Source organism: Spermophilus citellus, assembly GCF_964194105.1.
Source record: "Spermophilus citellus genome assembly, chromosome: 8".
Taxonomy (NCBI): domain Eukaryota; kingdom Metazoa; phylum Chordata; class Mammalia; order Rodentia; family Sciuridae; genus Spermophilus; species Spermophilus citellus.
Window position 1 is genome coordinate 64,982,047 of NC_138189.1, and position 23,529 is coordinate 65,005,575.

Consider the following 23,529-nt stretch of genomic DNA (forward strand, 5'->3'; position numbering starts at 1 on the left):
GCAGAACTTAGTTGCTCAAGGGCAAGGCCCTTGTTAAGCCCTTATTATGACTCAAAAGAGAAGAGTATGACTGGGAGGGAGCAGTAGATTTCAGAGAAAACTATGCTACTTCAATAAAAATGGTTTGATTGTGGAAAAGGGGCAGGGGATGGCCTTCAACATTTGACACAAGCATAGAATGGAATACATGAATAATTCACAGCATCTAAATGAGACATTATCATTCAGAATCACATCCATACCACTCTCCTCCACCTCCTGCACAGGGATTTCTTTTCCCTAATGGTCTTCCAAAAGATACTGTAATATAATAATCATTGTCAGATTTTTGATCCTTATTGTCCTCTTCCATATAGGCAATAATCATCTTGTCTTCTGTTAGAAGTCCTTATCCCAGCCGGACAGCTCATCTGGAGGCACTCCCTTTTCAGGAGGATACTTGTCAAAGTAGCTGTGATCGATGGGTCCACTGAGCTAATATAGAAAGTTTTAAGACAAAGGTGAGAATCATGTTGATTAAGCATGCTATTGCACCCAGGTGATCTTTTTTTTTCTACCTGAACACTGATTCAATGCCACAACCACTTGTAAAGAACACATTAAGAAAATATGGGCCAAATATCATCATTGAGTCACAGTCTCAGCTTACTGAGATTTTTTTCTTAAGAAGCAAATGATCAGTAGTCAGTGGCTTACATTCATTAGTTGCTACTTGGCATGAGGAATTACTTTCTAAAGAAAAAGTAACAGGAATAATACCTATGATTTTATCAAATTGAAAAATATTTTAAAAGCAAATATGTAAAAGTCAAAGTTTGTCAGAGCCTTTCTTCTACTTTTTTACCAATCTTGATTTTTTTTTTTTTTGAGAGAGAGAGAGAGAGAGAGAGAGAGAATTTTTTAATATTTATTTTTATTTTTTAGTTTTCAGCGGACACAACATCTTTGTTTGTATGTGGTGCTGAGGATGGAACCCGGGCCGCATGCATGCCAGGCGAGCGCGCTACCACTTAAGCCACATCTCCAGCCAAATCTTGAATTTTTATATGGTTGATTCATCCCTATCAGGTATCCATAATGCCAAAATGACAATTAAAAATATTAGTGATCCTGTTGAAAGAATAAAATGTCTCTGGCACTAAATTAGTTTGCAAATCAGGTAGTTTCTAATTCTTTTCTTTCAAACAAATTATACAGTGCCCAATTGATGAATCAGTTTAAAATATCATTAAAAATGTAGTTAATAATCATCATAATGTGTTGGAGCTTGGGGGCAAGGTGGGGGAATCATTCATTGGCTTGTGGTACGCTTTTTGGACAGTATAGTCCTAGAGGAAGCAGAACATCAGCTGACTTGGGTGGAAGAAAGACTTTTCCAGGTTAATGCCCTGTTATCTTTTTGCTAGTGTTGTCTCTGAAACAATTGTGAAAGGCTATATCTCTCTTTGCACATTTGCAGACTGATTACTAAATTGTCATGTAAGTTTTCATAGTTGTGGAGAATGCAATTTTTAGTATGTTGTAAATATTGTCATTTTCAGATAAAATGTTATTGTTACTTTACTCCTTCAAACAAGTCTACTGTACTTTAGTGATCACTGAAGTTTGATAAACCATTTTTAAAAGTCAGAAATATTACATCACTTTTCTCCCTCCATTTCCACTTTCCTATAAAATTCATCTTAATATAAAATGTTTTTTTGCTGTTAAACTTTATTATTTATCTTTCTTTATCATTAAGTGCTTTAAATTTTAATATATTTTTTAAAATTTCTGTGACAACAGAAATTTCTGTGATAGCACAAACACTTCTTCTGGATTCCGTTATAATTACATTTTTAATGGCATGCATCAGTACCAGATGATATAAATACAATACAAAATTTTAAAGGTAACTATTAAAGAAATGATATGCCATCTGTTAGCCTGATGAACATGGAGTACCTTGGGACTTGGGTGGCACTGACATGTAAACAGTTCCTGAGAGGACAGCTAATGCTGGTCAAATAGGAAAGAGTAGTTAGTCCCTCTGATCAAAATTACTGTCAAAAAACCACCTAAACTGTTATGTATCCATGTGCATGTGTGTGCATGATTATGCACACCCACTCCTAAAACCTGTTTACAAAAATGAATCCTCAGAAAAAAATAAGTAGTATAGTAAACACCATACCTCTCTTCGTAAGGGTGAGGGGAGATTCCGTGCTTTCAGTCCTTCCCAATTAAAACCATTTAACCACCTGAGAAATGAGAAGGGGGATATTACTTGTCAATTCCTTTTGTTTCCAGCTATCTGTCTGCAACAGGGCAGTTACAAGCCGCCAGAGGAAAACCATGCACCATGCTGGTAGTTTGATCTGGCTAAATTAAATATATGTGGGAATGTAATGCAACCCAAGTATCATCCAGATTTCCCTTTATACTCTCTCCAAATTTCCAGAATCGTCCCATTCTCATCCTCCAGATGTCCTTGCTTCTTATTTCAGTGAGAAAACTGAAGCAAAAAAACAAAAAACAAAAAAACAAAACCATGCACACACACACACACACACACACACACATACACATACAGACACACAAAACCTTTCCACAATGCCCACCAGATTCTGTGTTACCTTTTTTCTTATACCATGAAATAACTGCCTTTGCTTCTAGCTAAGCTCAATGCTTCCACTATATACTTGATCTCATTGACTCTTCTCTGTTCAACGACATACTAGACATACTCCTGCAATTCTCCTCTGTCCTGAGTCTTCTCTGTAAGATCATCAAACATTTTATTTCCTAGAACACAACATCCTTCCCTGACCTCAGTTCACCTCCAACTCCCATCCCATTCCTTTCCTTACATTAGAGGAAAACCCCTGGAAAGAGTAATTCAATTACCCTCTCTACCTATTTTCTTCTGACCACACCAGAATCTAGTTTCATTCCCTATACTCCATTGAATCACCTGGATTCTCAGTTTTCCTCTTACTTGATCTACTAGTAGACTTTGCAATTATTCATCAGACTCAAACCATGACTCTTTTCACTTGGCTTCCAGAACGCTGAATCCAAACTTTCCTTCTTCCTTCTTGAGCACTTTCCCTCCTCTTCCACTGTTTTCTTCCTGAAGCTGGTGAGCTCCAGGACTCAGTCCTTGGACCTTTGCTCTTTGCAAATATTATCACTTCCCAGATAATCCCAACCAATCTCATGGCTTTAAATGGCACATATATATTGGCTACTCCCAAATTTCTATTGTCAGCAAAGACTTTACCTCCCTGTTCCTTTAATAAACTATCATCTACAACTGCTATTTATCACTCCTATCCAGATATCAAATAAGCATCTAACACAGATCAGAACCAAATTTGGTGTTTTAGTCAGTTTTTTTTTTTCATTTCTGTGACCAAAAGACCTGACAAGAACAGTTTTAGAGAAGGAAAAGTTCATTTGGTGCCCACGGCTTTAGAAGTCTCAGTCCATAGATACCCAACTCCATGGGCCTGAGACGAAGCAGAACATCATGGTAGAAGTTCGTAGATGATAGGACATGACAATTAGGAAGCAAAGAGACCAATCCACTTACCAAAAACAAAATACATACCCCAAAGACATGCCTCCAGTGACCCACCTCCTCTAGCCACATCCACCTTCCTACAGTTACCACCCAGTTAATCCATTCAACTGGATTAATGCACTGATGGCTTTAAGGCTTTCATTACCCAACCATTTCACCTCTAAACTTTCTTGCATTATCTCATACATGAGATTTTGGGGGGCACCTTATATCTAAACCGTAACACTGGGCTCCAAATTTTCTCCACCAAACTTGCCTCAATGCTTTCAGTGGCTCAAGTCAAAGACACTGGGGTTATTCTTTCTCACATCCTACCTATGTTCATTAGCAGATATGGTTAGTGCTACCTTGCAAATATATCGGTATTAGGACTATGATCTATCCTCCAAACCTGCACTATACTAGAATGGATGAAGCTCTGCTTTTGTCCTTAGAAAACAACCCAGCAGCAAGAGAGATCATTTAATACGTCAGGTCACCTCATGTCTTTGCTCAAAATTCTTCAGTGTCTTCCGTCCTACTTGAAAGGCGGTCTTTATCATGTCTTTATTGTCGTCTACAGGAACTTTGAAAATCACCTTTTCCACCACTGCCCTTCCACTATATTACTGCTGTCCTACTTTTCTCTTATCTTCCTCCTCCTCATTTATCTCCCTATCATTCTTCCAATAAGTTAGTGATACTTTCACTTTTTAAGACCTCTACATGCAATGCTGGATTATTTTTTCTCCAGATTCCCACATGGCTCATTCCCTCAGTATCTTCAGATATTTTCTCATCTCCTCAGTGAAAACTTCTTTGTCTACCCAGTCTAAAACTGCATCCCTTCTCACTCCTCCCCAATCAACACTTATTTTCTTTCTCTGCTTTTTGTTCCCTCTTTAGCATTTACTACTATCTGATAAACCACTTGACTTAGTTATTTTAATTTCTATATCCTCCACTAGAACATGCAACCCATGAGGTCAGGAGTTTTCATTATTTCCTTTCCTTTTTTGCACCTAATATTTGAGGTAGTGCTTGAGACAAAATAGGGGCTCAATAAGCATTTATTGAATAACTGCAAGAGAAGTACTATTTTATAGTATAACACCACACTCTCAGGTTGGTGATGTTGCTAGTGACATGTATCTGAAAAGCTCTAAGAACTTTTCTAAGGAAAGAACATTTCTAAGGAAATGTTTTATAATCATCTGTGAAAATAAGGGGTTAAGCTGACGTCCAGAAAAAGCTCTTTCATTTATTGCTTATGTTTTGCTAATCTAAAAAGTGTTCTGGTCTCTAGCTTATATGCCAAGCTTGGTGGACTAGAAATGTAACACCATAAGTCTGAGGCTCTTGCTTTTCTTGAACACAATCTGTTGTTATCTCTCAGGATCTTACAAAGAACATGGAAGAATATTATTCTATATTCACTGATGTTTTCTACTGGGACCCTGAGGTCAGTGTAACGAGCCAACAAATATTTATGGAGAGCCAACTTGGTTCCTTTTTTTGGCATCAAAAAGGACCAAGACCCTACTTTTATAATGTTTCTATTTTTGTGAGAGGTGACAGACAAAAACAAAACAATATAAATTCTTAAACAAATTTTAGATTCTAATAAGTACTAGGATGCTAAAAGAGAATACAATGGTACATGTGTAACAGTGGTCCACTTTACGGTCCCCTTGCTGCTCTTCCACTGCAGAGCATTTTTTAAATGGACATGTTTCCTTCTCTTCCTCTCTCCCTGCTGTTCCCTAGTCTCTCCCCTTCCCTAATCTCTGGGGCAACAGGGTTACCTTTCTTCCCCATCCTAGACAGAGTTGATCTGTCCTTGGGTACACACTCACCAAAGGAATGAAGTAATCCAGACTTTGGAATGGTACCAGAAGATGTCAGAAATGATGTCTCCCAAATTAACAAGTGAAGTATAACTCCAACAGAGAACACGTGGAATGTAGCCTTTGAATCACCTCTTTAAAAGCCCCCTGTTCCTGCTAATGGGCAGAATCACAGACTTAGGGACAGGAGTCCCCTGCATTTCACCTTTGCTGGCAAAGCAATAAACCTTCTATTTCCTTTTTCTCAAAACCCATGTCCTTATTTCAGATTGGCATCAGGGACAAGGACTGAGCTTTTATCAACAAATTTGGCCACGCAGATGGGACCTGAGAGCAGCTACCACTCCAGCTTTCTTGGTCAGGCCTGCCTCTCCAAGGAACCCCACTTCCATGCTGAGGAGTCATGGTGCTGGTGAACTTGTTGAGAGTCAACTTCAGGAGAGTTAGGAGACTGGTGAGTTTGCCTTGGGTTGAACAAAGGAGCCATTCTTGTGAGTAAAGGGAGGGACCAGAGGAATGTCCCACAGTTGCCAAAGCTCCTTTTGCTTCAGGCAACTCCCATCTTCTGTCCCTAAACAGTACAGGTTGCTCCATTATGGTCTACTTTGAGAAGAAGGAAACTGAACTCAGGATAGCATCAACAACTTTGGCCATTTGGTAAGTCTTCTGCTGTGCATGCTGAGCCCCCTGATTCTATATACTTGGTTCCTCTTTGTGGGAACATCTGGTCCCTCCTTCTGGGGACATTTGTGGCACCACTGATGTAGGAGTCACAGTTAAAATGGACTCTAGAACCTAGGGATATGTACTCCCTTCTGATCTGTTCTAGGTTCTCATCTGTTTCTTGGCCTTGGGATTGAGAGTCCCCTTTGCTTATCTGTTTTATTTGTATTGCCTCTTTTAAGACTTGGCCAGTACCACATTGATTCTACGGGTAATCTCTTGGGAAAGATCTTGGCTGGTCAATTTCAAGGTTCCCATCTATCGGCCATGGTTTTGGGGCTCCTCTCTGTTTCTTTATTGTACAATCTTGCAACTGGAGTTGGTCTGTCAGAGGTAAAGTGAAGTTGAAGAAAGGACCACCAATAGGTAAAAGTCTATGATAATGTTTTATTGTAATGATCTGGATTTTGAATAGCTTTCTGGATTATTATACAATCTTGCAGTTGAAGTTGGTCTGTCAAAAGTAAAGTAAGTGGAAGAAATTTGTATGTGTGGGTCTGTCTATTTTAAAGGTTCCAGTCTGTCAGCCCTGGTTTCGGTGATCCTTTTTTCTGTCTGATTTTTGGTCTATTACTGACCCTTTAAGACAGGAGCCATGCTGCATTGATCTTACCTGTAGTCTCTTGAGTAGAGAGATCTTGTCTGAATGGGCCACCTACAGGTATAAGACTAAGAGAAAAACAGTTTACTGGCCCTTTAATGGTTTTTCTGGATTATTATACAATCTTGACTTTGTAGTTTGTCTGTCAGGGATGAAGTATATGAAAGAGATTCTGTATGTACAGGCATTTATGCAGTTGCACAATAAGGGGTCTGAACCATCAGGAACTAAGTTGAAGGTGTCCAAAGGCACTGCTTCTGGTGTGCAAGGAGAACAAGACACCAGAAAAAGGGTTTTAAAAAGATTTAAATCTTTGACACCCAGTGCTGGCACTCACCACACTGTTTCTCAGGCATAGATCATCTCATGTGGTCAAGGACACTAGCCCTAATCTGAGGAAAAAAATCCCATGAAAGCTGCCTGAGCTGTAGAAAAATGTCCAAAGAGAAGCCCTTCCTTTCAGCCCCATTTTGCCCATGGGAGGTGAAGGCTGCTGGCCACAAAAAATGTGGCAGTAGATTCCAGCACTGTCAGTTTATGACCTAGGGACAGGACTAGTCTCCTCTTTTAAAATCTAACAGAACACCCCATTTGGACAGGGGATATTCATCACTGGGGCAGAGCAATTCTTGCTATAATAGTAGCCCATCAAACTAAAATGGCTGGGGAGACTGGCAGAATAAATAACTGCACCCAGATAAGAAAAAGACATAAACGAAGGCAAACCTGTGTTTTGAAGACATCCTCTGCAAAGAGATCTTCAAGGAAGACTAAAGAAAAGGATGCATTGCATATCAATATGCCTAGAGTAGGAAAAATGTCCCAAAGGATCCTCTGGGTACAACTGACAGTGGGGAACTCACTAAAAGTTGATGACACTGTGATAATGATAACAGAGACAGGTCAGACTCAAAAGAATCCCGTGTTCCAACCTTTTAAATACAACCTATGTGGAAAAAGATTAAGCCTGTTTGTTTGTTGTTGTTGTTGTTGTTTTTTTTTTTTTTTTTTTTTTTTTTTTTTTTTTTTTTAGTATACACTGGACTGTCCACCTCCCAGGATAAAATTGTTGTATAAATTGAATGCACAGATAACATTCATAAGGTATGTGTATGGTTTAGATGTAGTATCCCCCCCCAAAGCTCAAGTTTTAGACAATGTAACAAGGTTCAGAAATGATTGGTTTGTAAGAGTCTTAACTCAATCAGTGAATTCATCCCCTGATAGGGATTAACTGAGTGGTAACTGCAGTGGTAGGGTGTGGCTGGAGGAGGTGGGAATTGAGGAGTGGCTTTGGGTATATATTTCTGTCTGCCTAGTAGAGTCTCCTTCTCTACTTTCTGATCACAATATGAGCTGCTTCCCTCTGCCACACATTTCTTCCATGATGTCCTGTCTCACCTCAAGCCCCAAAGAATGGAGCCAGCCTTCTATGGACTAAGACCTCTGAAACTGTGAGCCCTCAAATAAACTTTTCCTCCTCTACAATTGTTTTGGTCAGATCTTTTAGTCACAGCAACAAAAAATTGACTAAAATAGTCCATTTCAGAATATGAATTTAAGGAAGGGTCCAAAACTAGAAAAGATAAAAGAAAGTTATAGGTATGGAAATATATTTTAGTATGGAAAATTAGAAGGTAAAAGAAATGTTTCTGGATGAGAAAGTATTTTGTCTGATAGGTAAAGTAATATTTTTGTGCTAAAGTCCAAGATGAAAGAAAAACTAAGGATATAAAGTAGTGGTGAATGTTTTAGTAAGTCGAAGAAGATTTGCAAAAGGTAAATCTTAAAATATTTATGTTTGTGTTTAATTGGCTATAATTAATACAAAGTTATTTAAACTTTAATGTACTGATATGAAGCAAAATCTGAAACACTGATTTGTTCTTATCTATTGAGATAATTTTCTTGCATTTGTTAGGTTTTATTACTTGGAGAAATTAAGTCTTAAAGGAATTAGGCTCTGTACCTATTTTATTTTATTTTATTTTATTTTTTTAAAGAGAGAGTGATAGAGGGAGAGAGAGAGAGAGAATTTTTTAATATTTATTTTTTTTTAGTTATCGGCGGACACAACATCGTTGTTTGTATGTGGTGCTGAGGATCGAACCCGGGCCGCACGCATGCCAGAAGAGCGCACTACCGCTTGAGCCACATCCCCAGCCCAATCTGTACCTATTTTAAATTCTTAAATGATTACTTTGTAACTGGTTTAACAAAAAACTGTTATTTAGATTATAACACTATTGCTGACACTCAAAACGTGACTAGGGATATGTATGCATCTGAGAACTATATCTGTCTGAGTGGCCATGTAAAAGTTTATAAAATGAAAGTTTATATAAGTTTACAGGCAAGATAACCAATAAGTGCTCTCTTTTATACATTGTATTTGACATAGAAGGGCCACACTGTCATTTGAAGACCTGTCTTATATCTGTTTGCTTCAATCAAGTCAGTTTCTGATTCATTAACACTATTTCCTAAATGTATAAGAGATTTAAAACTATCTTTTGAGTTTTGTTAACCCATGCAGACTGTAATCATTGTTACTGTCCACTCTGGATTCTATGTTGTACTTTAAACTTGGTTAAATGTAAAACTTAGGAGAGCACTTTGTCAATTTGGTGTTATCCAAACTAAAATAATCTGTAGCAAAATCTTGGATTTGTATCCAAAAGTCTTGGATTTGGTTGGTATTTATTCATGTCATTTGATGTTCTATACCTAGATAAAATAACCTATTGTCAATAAGTTTTATATATATAAAATTTTGTGTTACTCTTCACACTGAAATTGGAATTTAAATACATTTTTGGAAGGTAACAAGGAGATCCTGATCTGTTTAAAAGTGGCACTGTAAAACATGGAAGCATTCTGCCATTTTTTTCCACAAAGAGAAAGTTAAAAACTCTCTCAGCCTTTCTTTGATTCATGTTTCAGATGTGATGTTGTATTGTGTTATTTGTGAAGAGCCCTGCCACCTGAGATAAGGCTCTCCTCCCACCTTAGTCCATGTTAGAATGGCTCCAAAATAGGCTAGATTTCAGCTCATTTAAAGTTGTGTTCAAAAGATTGAATTTTGTTGTAAAGATTACTGTGATGTCAAACAGGGATATAATATATAACTAAGTAAAGGTTCAAGATTATAAAAGTCTTTTCTTGGTTCATAGCTTTACACAAACTGAATATGTTTTTTTCTTTGTTAATTTCACTTTGTATTTTCCTTGTAAACTTTATAACTGTTACCTGTTAGTGTTTTGCATAGGTACTGCTTCTTAAAACAAAAAACAAAATTAAAAAATCTGAGTTAATTTGAGATGATAAACCATCAGGATAGACAGTATATAATGATGACTTCCAGTACTAATATTAACCCTAATTAAATGAAAGAAGTCTATGTAACATTATAGATATTGAACTTATAACCTGTTACTCCCTCTTTAAGACTGGTGAAACTGGCTTTCTGGATGTTTAAAACCAAAAACCTGAAGACCAAAGTCAAGGAAGTAAAAGGGCCAAGACAAAAACAGCTAATATTTTGGCCCTTGCCCTCTAAGGTCAGCTAGAATGCAGAGAATGATGGGACCTCTCTAGGCCCTGCAACTCTAGTGAGTCACCTGATCTGCTGATTAGGGAGATGGACAGGACCCTAGAGCACAGGAAGCCAACTAGTGCGTGTTCTGCAAAGAGGAGGGTCACTGGAGAGGGACCTGTTCCTGGTGCTTCCAAGAGAAGCCACATATGGTCAGCAGGACCCTGACTTATCCTGGCAGGTGGCACCACGAGTAGAGGAAAGCTAAAGGAGCCAGGAGGCTTCACACATGTCCCCAAGTGTGATCTCTGAGGAATCTCAGCTGACTCTTAATTGTAGATAGGAACAAGGTTAGTTTTGACCAACTTGGTCTTAAACACCTAGCAGGAGAGTCTATACTAAAAGCACAGTCCTACATGGACATTTAAAAGTAAAAACAATGTTTTGGTTTTTTTAAAATGCAACTTAAGATGTATACTTATGTCAGCTCTACCAAAAGTAAGTAAATCTGGAGGATATAAAGGAAGGGTTCTTGTGTGACAGTGCCGAATAATAATGATTACAAGAGTCACAAAGTTGTCTTGAGTTAATTTGAGTCTGATTTCATAGACTCACAAATCTTCCTAACCTCCTACATTGATGAACATGATCTGCTTTTCACTGATAAGATTGTGATACCATCCTCATGGTTTTCAGAGACTGGCTGAAATACTGAGTATTTTTGTGCTAATTATTTACAAAAAAGTAATACTTTGCTGTATTGTTTATTGTTGTCTTAGCATGATCTCTGCTTTATGTCCAGTTACCTGCCATCTGCCACTGTAGAACTTGACTCCTCTGATGCTAAATGCCCTTAACTGTCCACGACCGACCTGATACAGAATAAGTACTTTGGGTTACTTCCCCCAACTTTGCCCCCTTTCAGCAGGAAGCAGTTTGGAGATGTGCTTGCCCATTTTTCCACAGAAATGGAATGTAGAAATTGACAGTGGGGTAATGTAACAGGCTTTGAATAAAACCCTTGTTGCTCTGCCACTGCAGAGCATTTTTAAAATGGACATTTCTTTCACTTCCTCTCTCCCTGCTCCTCCCTAATCTCTCCCCTTCCCTAATATCAGGGGCAACAGGTTACCTTTCTTCCCCCTCCTAGACAGAGTTAATCTATCCTTGGGTACACACTCACCATAGGAATGAAGTAATCCAGACTTTGGGGATGGTACCAGAAGATGTCAGAAATGACTGTCTCCAAAATTAACAAATGAAGTATAACTCCAACAGAGAACACGTAGAATGGAATGTAGCCTTTGAATCATCTCTTTAAAAGTCCCCTGTTCCTGCTGATGGGCAGAATCACAGGCTTTGGAACAGAAGTCCCCTGTGTTTCTCCTTACTAACAAAGCAATAAAACTTCTTTTTCATTTTTTTCAGAACCATATCCTTATTTTGGATTGGCACTGGGGACAAGGACAGCAACAAATGATGGCTGGAAAGGGAATAATAGGAGGAGTGGATTTTAGCTGGGGTGGTATTTAAAAAGCATTATTAGAATTAAGGCCAGAATGAAGAGAAGGGTGAAGAAGCCACAAGAACATCTGTGGCAAGGGCCTTCCAGATGGAAGGAAGTGGCAGGAATGAACTGAAATATGGTGAGAGCAGAGAAAACTAAAAAAAAAAAAAAAAAAAAAAAAGGTATTGAGAAATAACCAGAGGCCAGATCATATGAGTGTGTTTTAGGGCACAATAAGAAATTGATTTTTCAGTGTGATGAGAAGCCATTACAAAGTTCTAAGAAAATGATGCAATCGAGTTTTCAAAAGACAATTCTGGCTACGTAGGGAATAACCACAGGGGACCAGGTTGGTCAGGTGGTGATGGTGTGGTGGGGTGAGATAGAAGGCAAGGTGATACTTAGGAGGCTGTCACATTCTTCTATCAGCCAAGTCAGTGCTTCTACCTTTTTCAGTCTCTCTGTACCCCAGAGTTGATTCTGGTTCAGTCCTTGACTACATTTCCTAATCCAAGCCTAAGTTTAGCAAAAGAGTAGGAACTAAAAACAGAGAGGGCAAGTGCTAGTACATTCCATTTCAGATGCCATTCCTAAACCAAAGTGCCATTTTAGTAGAAGCTGCTGGAACTCTAGCCAAAGATTGATTTCCAGGCAGCAGCACCAGGAGTTCCATCGCCCTCTGCTGCCCTGCAATTCTGACAGAAACCACAGTTCTCTCCTGGATCCACCCATCACTGCTTCCCACAGACAGAGGCTCCATTTTTAGAGATCTTTGGGTACATAGTTCTGTAGATTGTTTTCTTTTGCCACCAAATACAGTAACAATACGTTTAACATATTTTAATTCTCTCTACCCAGAAGTATTCCACAAACATTAATAAAAATCATTACCATTATTCTACTCAGACTGTATCATTACCATTACTCAATCAAAGAGACTGTATGTTTTTTACAGAGTACTTGCTACAATTTGACTTATGGTAATGTTTACTTAACATGAGTGGCCATTCACTTCATACTTGGCCTTTTGATATTAACCACATTTTAAGTAATGCAAATGCCAGCTTGTACTCATGGGTGAAAAACATTCACCAAGGAAATATTGGCATTAACAGCACATAAATTGCTTCTTTGTTTTCAGAAGGCTTGTAGAAGCTATTCTTAAAAGTAAAACAATGTTTAAAATACTTGAAACAAATTATTCCTCTTCTTATCAGAAAAAAAATTTAATAGTACCCTACAAGTCTATTATTCCTCTTTTAAAAATAGGGATGTGATTGATGCCTCGTTTATAAGTTAGCTCATAAATATGGGAAAGAGGAACTCTATAATAAATTTTTTAGGAAAAGATAATTAAACACAGAATGAATAAATCCATATAACAATACTCCATGTTTAACTCTATTGTGTTTAAATGAAATGCTTACATGAATAGGTCTCTAAAAGCATTGAAGCTTTTACTTTAGAGAGGGGGGAAAATCTAATGCCAGACTTTGGGTTTTTTTCCCCTTAATATTCTAAGAATATGCTGGGGAGTAAAGCTGTATACCTTGGAGACTTGGGGAAGGTTGAAAAACACTTCTGTTTGGTGAAAAATATGGAGGTCTTCCCCCCCACCAAACTTTCATTAAAAACAGCATGAAAACAGAAATATAGAATGAAATCATGGTTTTGATCTCTCTGATCTCACCAGAAGGCACTGTGTAAGCCTGATGTATCTTTTTAGTCAACTCTTTTCTACACATTATACTCTGACTTCTTCACATCTACCCACAGCAAAGACCACCTTGCCTCTTAGGAAAAAGAGGCAAATTATTCCCCACAGGGAATAAATTCAGAATTCTTTATTAAGATGCCCAGGGGAGGAAGTTCTTTACCATCAACTTCCATGTGCATCCAATCACAATTTGGCAGCTACATTTAAATGGACTTGGGGAAGTAAGTAAAAGATAGAGCTGCAGGCGGTTAACAATTATATCATTTCTGGTTCTCAATTACCCCAGAGCCAAACCTGAAGATGTTTTAATGAGAGAAAGGGAGAAAATATATTGAAAGAATTCATTTAATTGACAGGACACTTGTTTCTGCCATGTGAATGGTGTGTTGATGTGTCATTTTATAATGAGAAAAGAAACTGTGAGAATAGCATAGAATGCAGGGAGAAGATAAATTGGAATCTAAGATTAAATAATGAGCTTTACAACTGGAGGCAATCCAAAGGACAAGAAAGAACATTAAAATACTACAAGCATTTTGATGTCTATAAAATCCGCAGATTTATCTGTCTTATTTCTCCCTCTTTCTGCTTTTTCTCCTTCCCCTCTTTCCTCCTTAAGGCAGAGCTTGATATGAGTTTACAATGTTGAATACATGCTTTATTTCAAGTAAGTTCATGAATACATAGAGCAGGGCTGGCAGCTTGGGGATTTTTTTTTAAGCTGTACTGCTTACTGTTTAGGAAAATGAATAGTGTTTCTATTTATCGGTAGCCACGTCTCTCCTTTTATTTTCACACTGTTTTGATGTGTCCCCAGCTCTTCAGTGAAAATTTCTATAGAAGGCTGGGGGTGTAGCTCAGTAGGGGAGTGTGTGCTTCGCATGCACAAGGCCCTGGGTTCAATCCCCAGCATGAAAAGAAGAAAAGAAAAAGAAAGGAAAATCCACAGAGTAATAAATTATTGAGAGTCGTTTTCATTTCTAACAGCGACCGCATCAGTGGATCCAAAGGTTTTCAATTAATGAAATTCTCAAAATTATTTTAGTACTATCAATGTTTTTTATAAGTGATATTTTCTATCTATAAATAATAAGCAAAGTAAAAACATCTTGAAGATTGCAGGACACAGCCAGGTACTGACTGAATAAACAGAAATCCTCCAGGTTTGAAGGGCCACATTTGAATATTTAATCAAATCAGAGAGGATGTCTTAAGGAAGTTATCAATGGCGCTGAAGACCATTTTTAGAAACTCATAGAAATGAAAAATCTAACTGCATGTTAAATTACAGCACAAGGAGAACTCGATGCTTGAAGTTCTGCATAAATCTATGTTCTTCACCAAAATAAATAAAATTAACATGAGACTTGAGAATTCGGAGAAATATGCTAAGGAAAATTATATTTAAACATATTAAAAATGAAAGAGAATAAGATGAAATATTATGAAGTTACATATTAATAAGCCCATTATAACCTGAAAATATCCTAAATTAAAATATACCTACCCTACTGAACATTATAGCTTAACAACACAGTCCCTTAAGGAGTATTGGTTGTTTGCCTCCATGATCATGTGGCTGTCCAGGAGCTGTGCCTGGCAGCTGCAAGAAATCACTAAAGAGTATATTATACCACATATCCATAACCCCAGAAAAGATAAAAATTCAAAATTCATCATATAGCTTCTACAGACTGTGTGTTACTTTGCACAATCATAAAGTTAAAACATCATAAGTTGGTACTATTTTACTACCTACTTAGCTAACACTTTCTCCTGAATATTGACAGTAATGATTATAGTCTATTTTATTTAAAAAGTCAGTGTTGAAAATACCAAATGTCTTCTTTGATATAATGAGAGCAACTAAGAACAGAACAGGGAGGAAGAGCAGGAAGAAAAGATTAACATTAAACAGAGACATGAGGTGGGAGGGAAAGGGAGAAAAAAAGGGAAATCACATGGAAATGGAGGGAGACCCTCATTGTTATACAAAATTACATATAAGAGGTTGTGAGGGGAATGGGAAAATAAACAAGGAGAGAAATGAATTACAGTAGATGGGGTAGAGAGAGAAGATGGGAGGGGAGGGGAGGGGGGATAGTAGAGGATAGGAAAGGTAGCAGAATACAACAGTCATTGATATGGCAGTATGTAAAAATGTGATGTGTAACCGATGTGATTCTGCAATCTGTATTTGGGGTAAAAATGGGAGTTCATAACCCACTTGATTCTAATGTATGAAATATGATTTGTCAAGAGCTTTGTAATGTTGTGAACAACCAATAAAAAAAATTTAAAAAAAGATAAAAAGTCAGTGTTGAAAACATAACTTAATTTTCTTATAGAATCCAAGTTCATCATACAAAGCAATGAAAATAGTGAATAAAAAGCTAAGTTTCTATGACCTGAAGATGTGATTTTGTTACTTGTTTTATAACTTCATCTATTCTCAATATGAATTTCAACAGTATAAAAATCTCCTTGAGATTGATTGCATTGACCACACCCAAAACAAAGGAGGAAAAACAAAACAAAACCACCCCCCCAAGTTTGCACACGCATGCGCTTGCACTCACACACACACACACACACACACACACACACACAGGAAAAATGGAAAATCTACATAATATAGAAATTCCCATAATTTCTATATTATTCTGGGCAAAAAAGTAACTACTGACCTGTGTTTCTTAATGTCATTGATTCCATTCTTCAGATTTCCCAGTCTTTCTGTTGGATTTTGCCTGAAAGCATAATTTTTTAAAAAAGAGAATTTACAGTAATGATACTTGAGTGAGTCTCATTCATTCATTCATTCAGCAGTATCCATCAAGTTCCTACTGTAGGTCAGACACCTGGGTTTAGGGAGATGAAAAAGACGTGGCCCTCCTGAAAGAGGCACAGTTGAACTAGTTAGGAATGTATTTGTATGAATTCTTTAACGGAGCTATAAATAAATACTTAGTAAGTATTATCTTGCCAAATCAACTGAGAAAACCAGGGAAAGCTTCAGAGAATCATTTACATCTAAGCTGGAATCTTCTTAGAAACAGGCAGGAATTCCTGCTGGCCACCACAGCTAGGTTTCATGTTCTAAATTTTCTATATTTTAATGATTCAAAAAAAGTTCAAGTGCACAAAACAAAAAGAAAGAAAGTAGCAACAAAGTGTAACTTAACCAAAAAAGGCTGGAAACCTTCTATTTCTGATAAATGATTTTAGTATTAAGTAGAAAAAAACGAGGTAATTTAAAGTAAGATCAGAAGAATGCCTTTTAAAAATTAAAAGTTAAAAAAAAAGGCATCAACACTACCAATTTTCTCTCAAAACAACCAGGTTATAAATAAATAATTTTATTTTTAACCCAAGGTTTGTAATTCTATTTTGCCCTGTAACAGATGAAGATGATTCCTGAAGATAATCTGTGAAATTTGGATCTTTTTAAAGTATACATTGCTACTGGATTCTACAACACATGAGGTAAACTCAAAACTCCTAACTTAGTTTTCATAACAGAAAAAAAAACAACTTTCTTTAAATGTAATTAGCAATATTTTTAAAAAGTAAGTGTATACCTAATTTAAAAATGTATAAGGAGAGAACCTGAAAGCCTTCACACTTAATCCAAAACAAGGGGTTATACTTATGGTCACTCTCACCTGCAAAGCCTGCGAATTAAATCTTCAGGTCTTCTTGTTATCTTTCTGGGAAAATCCATTTTTTCAATTCCTTTGAGAATCAAATTGTAGGTCATCATTTGATCAACCCCAGAAAAGGGTGGGCTAGGGAAAATCCAAAATAGGACACACTAAGACCAGAGTCCAGGGCTTCTTTTTTCTTTCTCTCTTTTTCTTCCCTCCCTCCATTCTTTCCTTCCTTCCCTCCTCTCTCTCTATCTCTCTTCCCCTGTCCCCCTAGTTATTTTATAGCACATATTTGGATATGTGCTAGAAAATCATTTCACTAATTTCACATCATTTAAATCACACACACACACACACACACACACACACACACACGTAATCTGTCAGTTAATGATGATCCTTAAAAAAAAAAAAAAAAAACCTAAAGGAAAAGAGGAGAGATGATACTTTTTTTTTTAAGAGTGAATAGGAAAAGCCTCTCTCCTGAGCTGAAATATGAGTAAAGAGAGGAAGTGGATGAGCTACACTGTAATCTGTGGGCAGAAGGCTCTAAGACAGGAAGAACAAAGATCGTGTGTCAGGAGTAGGCCTGTATGTTCTGGAGGTGTGAGGTGGGCAGTGTGGCTGGTGGCGTGAGTCAACAGCTAAGGAATGCAAGAGATGAAGGCAACATCATGTAGATCCACTGGGCTATGGTAAGGGATCTGGAAATGTATATATTTGGTGATTTAATGAAGAAATAAGCTTTCTTCAATGCATGGAGAATAAACTATGATGGAGTTTGGGTGGAGTCAATAAGAAGGCCTGCTATCCTGGCAGAGGACAATGGTATTGAAGGTGTGAGACCTGGTTGGATTCTGGATCTATCTAGACTATAAAATAAACTGAGTGTCTGTGACCACTCCAAAATTCATATGTTGAAACCCTAATTACAAGGTGATGGTAGTTGGAGGTGAGGCCTATGGAAGTAGTTAAATCATAAGGGTGGAGCCTTCACAAATGAGATTAGTGCCCTTCTAAGAGGAGGACAGAATGCTGGCTGGCCATCTTTTCACCATATCAGGATCAAAGGAGAAATTGGAAATCTATACCCAGGAAGAGAGTCCTTATCAGAATTCTGTCATGTTGGCATGCTGATCGGTACTTTAGACCTCTAAAACAATAAGAAATGCATATTTTCTGTTAAGCCACCCAGTTTATGGTGTCTTGTTCTAACAGCCTGAACTAAGACAGATGGTAAAGACAATAAGATTTGCTAATATGAAGGTAGTGAGTAGGAGGAAAAGAAGGATTCAAGAATGATGCTGAAGTGTTTTGGTTTAAATGTCTATAAAATGGAACTATGATCACTAAAGAAGAAAGGCTGTGGTGGTGATTGGTAATTTGGAACTGAAATGCACTCCCAAAGGCCTGTGTGTTAAAGGATTAGTTGTCAGCCTGTAGTGCAACTGGAAGGTGGTGGAAACTCTAAAAGGTGGGGCCTTTTGGAAAGAAGTGAGGTCATTGGAGGCATGCTCTTGGAAGGGATATTGAAATGCTGGTCTCTTCTTTCTTAGCTTACTAGAACCCATGACGTGAATAGGCCTCCTTAGCTACATGCACCTGCCATGATGTACTATGTCACCATAGGCCAAAAGCAACAGGTCCAAATGTGCCTAAATTGAAGCCTCTGAAAACCTGAGCCAAAATAATCTTTTCTTCCTTGTAAAGATGTTTTATTCAAGTATTTTGTCATAGCAATGGAAAACTGACTAACACAATGAGGGTGCAGAGCAAGTTATGAGGAAGGGAATCAAAGGTTAAATTTTGAACATCCACATGGAGATGCTAAGCAGGCAGTTGGATTTATGAGTCTAGTATTCAGGAAAGAAGTTAGGGATGAAAGTATGATTTGTGGTCATCAGATAGCATTTATGGCCATGGAACGTGATGATGTCACATAGGGAGTGGTAGATAAAAAGAGAGGTTGAGGGATAAAAAGGTCCAATGTTGAGATGTTGGAAAGATTGGAGGGGTCCAGCCACAGAGACTGAGAAGAAGCCACCAGTGTGGGATAAGGAGAAAGAGGAAGGTCCTAGAATCCTTGTGCAAGAAATATTTCAAGGAAAGTTACAGCTGAGATGAGTAAAAAAACAATTGAGAATTGATCACTGACATTAGATAACATTTCATAGTCCACTTTGCTCTTAAAAAATAATTTCATGTATATTCTGTTATGCCATTTAATTTTTTTAAATTAAAGATGATTTCTGCTACTCTGCTGTATTTTAGCCATGCTGGAGAACTTTTGATACTGAGAGTTCCCCACCCTTGGTAATAAACTTGAAACAAAGGTGGTATACCAGGTTTTTTTTTTTTTTTAACAATCTAGGTTTCACTTGTAAAGAGAAGGAGACAGAAAACAAAAAAACATTGGTAAGATATTTTAAACACACACACACACAAACACACACAGAGAGATACATACATTTACAACTATATTATTTTGTTTTGTCTTATTCTTCAGATGTTTTCTTTTTCACTTACCTCCTGCCTCTCTAGAGTTCAGGGCATTTAAAATTTACTTTTCTCCTGCCCTACCCTAAAAACGTTTGCAAAAATAATTCCCCAACTTCTTCATGACATGACAGTTCATGGCCACTTAAGCAGTTCCAAGGTGGTGGGATTTCCCGCCTTCCTTGTTTTCTCACTTTATTTCCCTATTTCTTGTAACAATTTATTCTAATTGATGAAGATTGAAATGTATATCTCCAGTCACCTACAGGTACCATCTTGTATCTCTCAGAAATACAGCTGAAACATCTAAGATGGTGAAAAAAACTCTTGATATAAAATTCCTTATGCCCCAAACCTTAACCAGTGTTCTTCTCTGAATGACTCCCTGGAAAATTTCCCTTCTTTCCTTCAGAATTGTAAGCAATGAATATTTGAAAATGATAACTGATAATATAAAACCATCTTTCATATCTGTTTGCCCAGTATGTTCAAAGAAAATGCTGAATGTAGACACAGGTAAGCTAATATTGAAGCTTATAGTATAAAAAGATCAAGAAGGGCTGCAGGGATAGCTCAGTGGTAGAGCAGTGGTCCAAAAGCACAGGAAAAAAAAATCAAGAAGGTTCTGTGATTCCACTAAGCTCTCTTTCTCAAGTAAGTGTTTGAGACTTCTATCCCACCCCCAATAGACCTACCCCAGTATTTCTTAAATTATTCCATATGTGAATCCTCTCTGAAATTAAGATTGAGAAATATTTGGTTATAAATTGTTATAAGGATAATACAATCAGTTAATAAGAAAGGAGGTAGAAAACTGATTTGAATTCTGTGTGTGTCCACATGTTACATCTAAATAGATACAATGCCACATGTGTGACAAAAAGTGCACCTCATTTAGAACCAGAAGACTTGAGATTAAATTACTGATCTTCAGCAGGTAGCTTTCTCACTTGGTTTTCTAATCTATAAAATTCAAATAATAAAATAATCATAATAAAACTTGAATCATAAAATAATAATAAAAATTCCTGCCTTATCTTCCATACCAATTTATGAAGACTAAACTAGATAATGCTTACATAAGTGCTTTGTAAACTATGAAGCATTTTACAAATGTGAGCAAACATCACATAGATTCTATGATGTATGTGCATGTGCATGTGTCTGTACGTGTGTATGTGTGTTAAATATTTGGGACCCTGAATTCATTAATATAGTATTTTAATCTCTTTGGAAATTACAATGCAATTTTAACTGCTAAAACCCCTGATGCGTCTTGTCTGTGTTCATTAACACCTCTAGAAAGGAGTTGGCAAGAGGATGAGAATTTAAATCCAGCAGTATGGCTTTCTCTTAGCATTTCTTGTTAATGATATGTTGGGAAGATGGAAGAATATGGCTAAGTTTAGTTTGTTTGATCAATGAATTTAATTGAATTAGGAAAATAGCTTCTTAACAAATTTTAAAAAGAGGAAATTATAACATCACTCAAAACTTTCATTAAAAACATTCATTCCTTCTTTTAGTCTAATGCTGGATCACCAAAGAAAGCCTTCCCATATTTAATGTTATTTTCAATAAGGTACCTTGACATTTTAGGTAAAACATAGCAATTCTATACTCCTTTCTTTCAACTTCCTGAATCTTTTCTGGCATGCTATAAGCTTACAACCTCACTGTATTTGAAACAATATAAAGAGAAAAAGGCAACATACTTAATAAAGATATTTCACAAATATTTTAAACTCCTGAATTTTAAATTTTTATCATTAGTGAGTTACTCTGGCATTTCTCTAAAAAAGTGTCTAAATAAAACTGGAAGATATACACTTACTTTCCCGTTAGGAGCTCATACACTAGAATTCCCAGGGACCAAAAGTCCACACTAAAGTCATGCCCTTTGTTGAGAATGACCTCAGGAGCTACATATTCTGGAGTCCCACAGAATGTCCACGTTTTCTGTCCAGAACCTATTTTTTTGGCAAATCCAAAGTCAACCTGGAAAGGAATCAAAGAAAACGTCAGAGATTATAAAACTTATGCTCCTCTTTAAGTCTGCCAGTAACTTCCTAAATCTTTCTATACTCCCACCCTTTCCTATGCACACACATGCACACACACACACACCACACACATAGTCTCTGTCTCTTCTCTCTCTGTGTTACATATTTCTTTGCAGGATCAGATATAAATCTAGTTGCATGCACCTCTACTCTCTTCACCCTTAGAAGATAATTCAATTTTGGTAATATGTTTCCAACAAGCAGTACCAAAAGCAAATTTCAATATGATGGTTGTATTCAGTGGGAAGAAATGAGAAAGGGGAAGTGATACAACCCTGGGTGCAGAAAGCTCCATCATGGAAATACAAACAGTTGGAGGAATAGGGTTGGAGAGAGATTACTGGGCCATGATTCTGAGAACGTCCCTGAGAGGGAAGGAGGGACTCTCCCAGGGTAAAGAATCAACACCCCCTTCTCTGTCTTCTCAAAATGGGCTCTTCCACCTCTCTTAGCTTCTGCTCAATGAACTCTGTGCACAGAATAGACAGGGAACAAAGCTGGAGCTGTACAGGCCCTGTCACTGAATTGAGGCAGTGTAAGTAACTGAAACCAAACCCGCCCTGTACAACAAACAATTGGTTAGACCTGTGTAGGGGTATTTAGCACATATTTTTCATCTCAAATATATACAGATACTATTTTAATAAAACCATGTTCCAGTTCCCTCAAGTAAACAGTCACAGAAATTGTTCCTGGACTGTAACATGCACATTTTAACAACTTCATTACACATGGATGATCTCAACAATATGGCAATAATCTTGTCTAAAGAATTAAATAAACAAAGTTAGCATATCAAAATCAGCCTTCACCTAAAAAAGTGTAAGCCAGTGAGTTATAAAATCCATGCCCCATTACTTATTCAAATATTTAAAATCTTCATTTTACCTTAAATTTCTTAGAAAGTTACCATCTTACACATGCTTTGTTATTATCCCACAATAGCAAGAATTTCCTTACTGGGAAAAGGCAATCTATATAACATAATTCAAAGTAGGCTTTTACTGTTTTCTTTCATCCACACAGAACAGTTAACAAAGATTATATGTAGGAGATAACTGGGGATATTACAGAATTAAAACTTGTAACCAGCTGAGATCAGCACATCTACTTACTCCTCAGAGAAGAAACCAATATGAAAATTGTAGCTAATTTTATAAAGACTGAAATTTAAGAGATAAGAAAGCAACATTTATAGCTGCATTTGTATGCACAAATAGGTGGAAATATTATATTTTATTGGTTTATAACTGCTTCTCAACTCATTTTTAATTGCATTTAATTTCCCTTTAGCTTCTGCTTAAGAAAAGTTTTCATCACTCTAAACTTAAAAATAAATTTTTTTATGATCTAAACAAAAAGTATGTATGCGGTTTCTTTTATAAAAAAAAGAATGACTGAATACTTAATAACTATTTAAAAGAAGTTTTCTGGCTCGAAGGTGGTATATTTTAAATTGCTGGTTCTGCTCTTATCATATTTGCATATTGAGCCATAGGTGGTAATCACTACATAATTTTTTTAGGATTTATGAACTCATCACTTTATTTATCTTCTTAAATCATATCAACTTTGGTTTAATTCATTTGGTGAGAAGAAACGGACATTCAGACCTACCCAAAGTTACATGCCTAATAGAGAAGACTACATCTTCTGTCAAATTCTGTATGTTTTCTATAAAAATCAAGCTCCCTCTGTCTCACACCACCATGGATTCTGAAACAAGCCTCCACCTTTTCTTTACCCCATCCCATCTGGGCAATGAAAAGTAAGTTACTTAATTTTTTTGTTTAATAAACATTCATTGAGCATCACCATATACCAAGTACCAGGATAAAGAAAGAAT

At 36.9% G+C, this 23,529-nt stretch overlaps 1 protein-coding gene across 2 annotated transcripts in view; it reads right to left on the reverse strand.

Moving 5' to 3' along the window:
* Nucleotides 1-364: 364 nt before the first annotated feature.
* The window catches only part of PRKG2 (protein kinase cGMP-dependent 2), a gene marked incomplete at its 5' end in the record, with an annotated part of 91,381 nt that continues 68,216 nt past the window's right edge, over nucleotides 365-23,529 (reverse strand). For both annotated transcript variants that reach the window (XM_081304504.1, XM_081304505.1), the window contains 5 exons: nucleotides 365-474; nucleotides 2,174-2,240; nucleotides 16,162-16,224; nucleotides 17,140-17,262; nucleotides 21,455-21,618. In XM_081304504.1, the coding sequence (XP_081160630.1) occupies nucleotides 379-474; nucleotides 2,174-2,240; nucleotides 16,162-16,224; nucleotides 17,140-17,262; nucleotides 21,455-21,618 (513 nt within the window). In that variant the 3' untranslated portion in view covers nucleotides 365-378. The remainder of the gene's footprint in view (nucleotides 475-2,173; nucleotides 2,241-16,161; nucleotides 16,225-17,139; nucleotides 17,263-21,454; nucleotides 21,619-23,529) is intronic.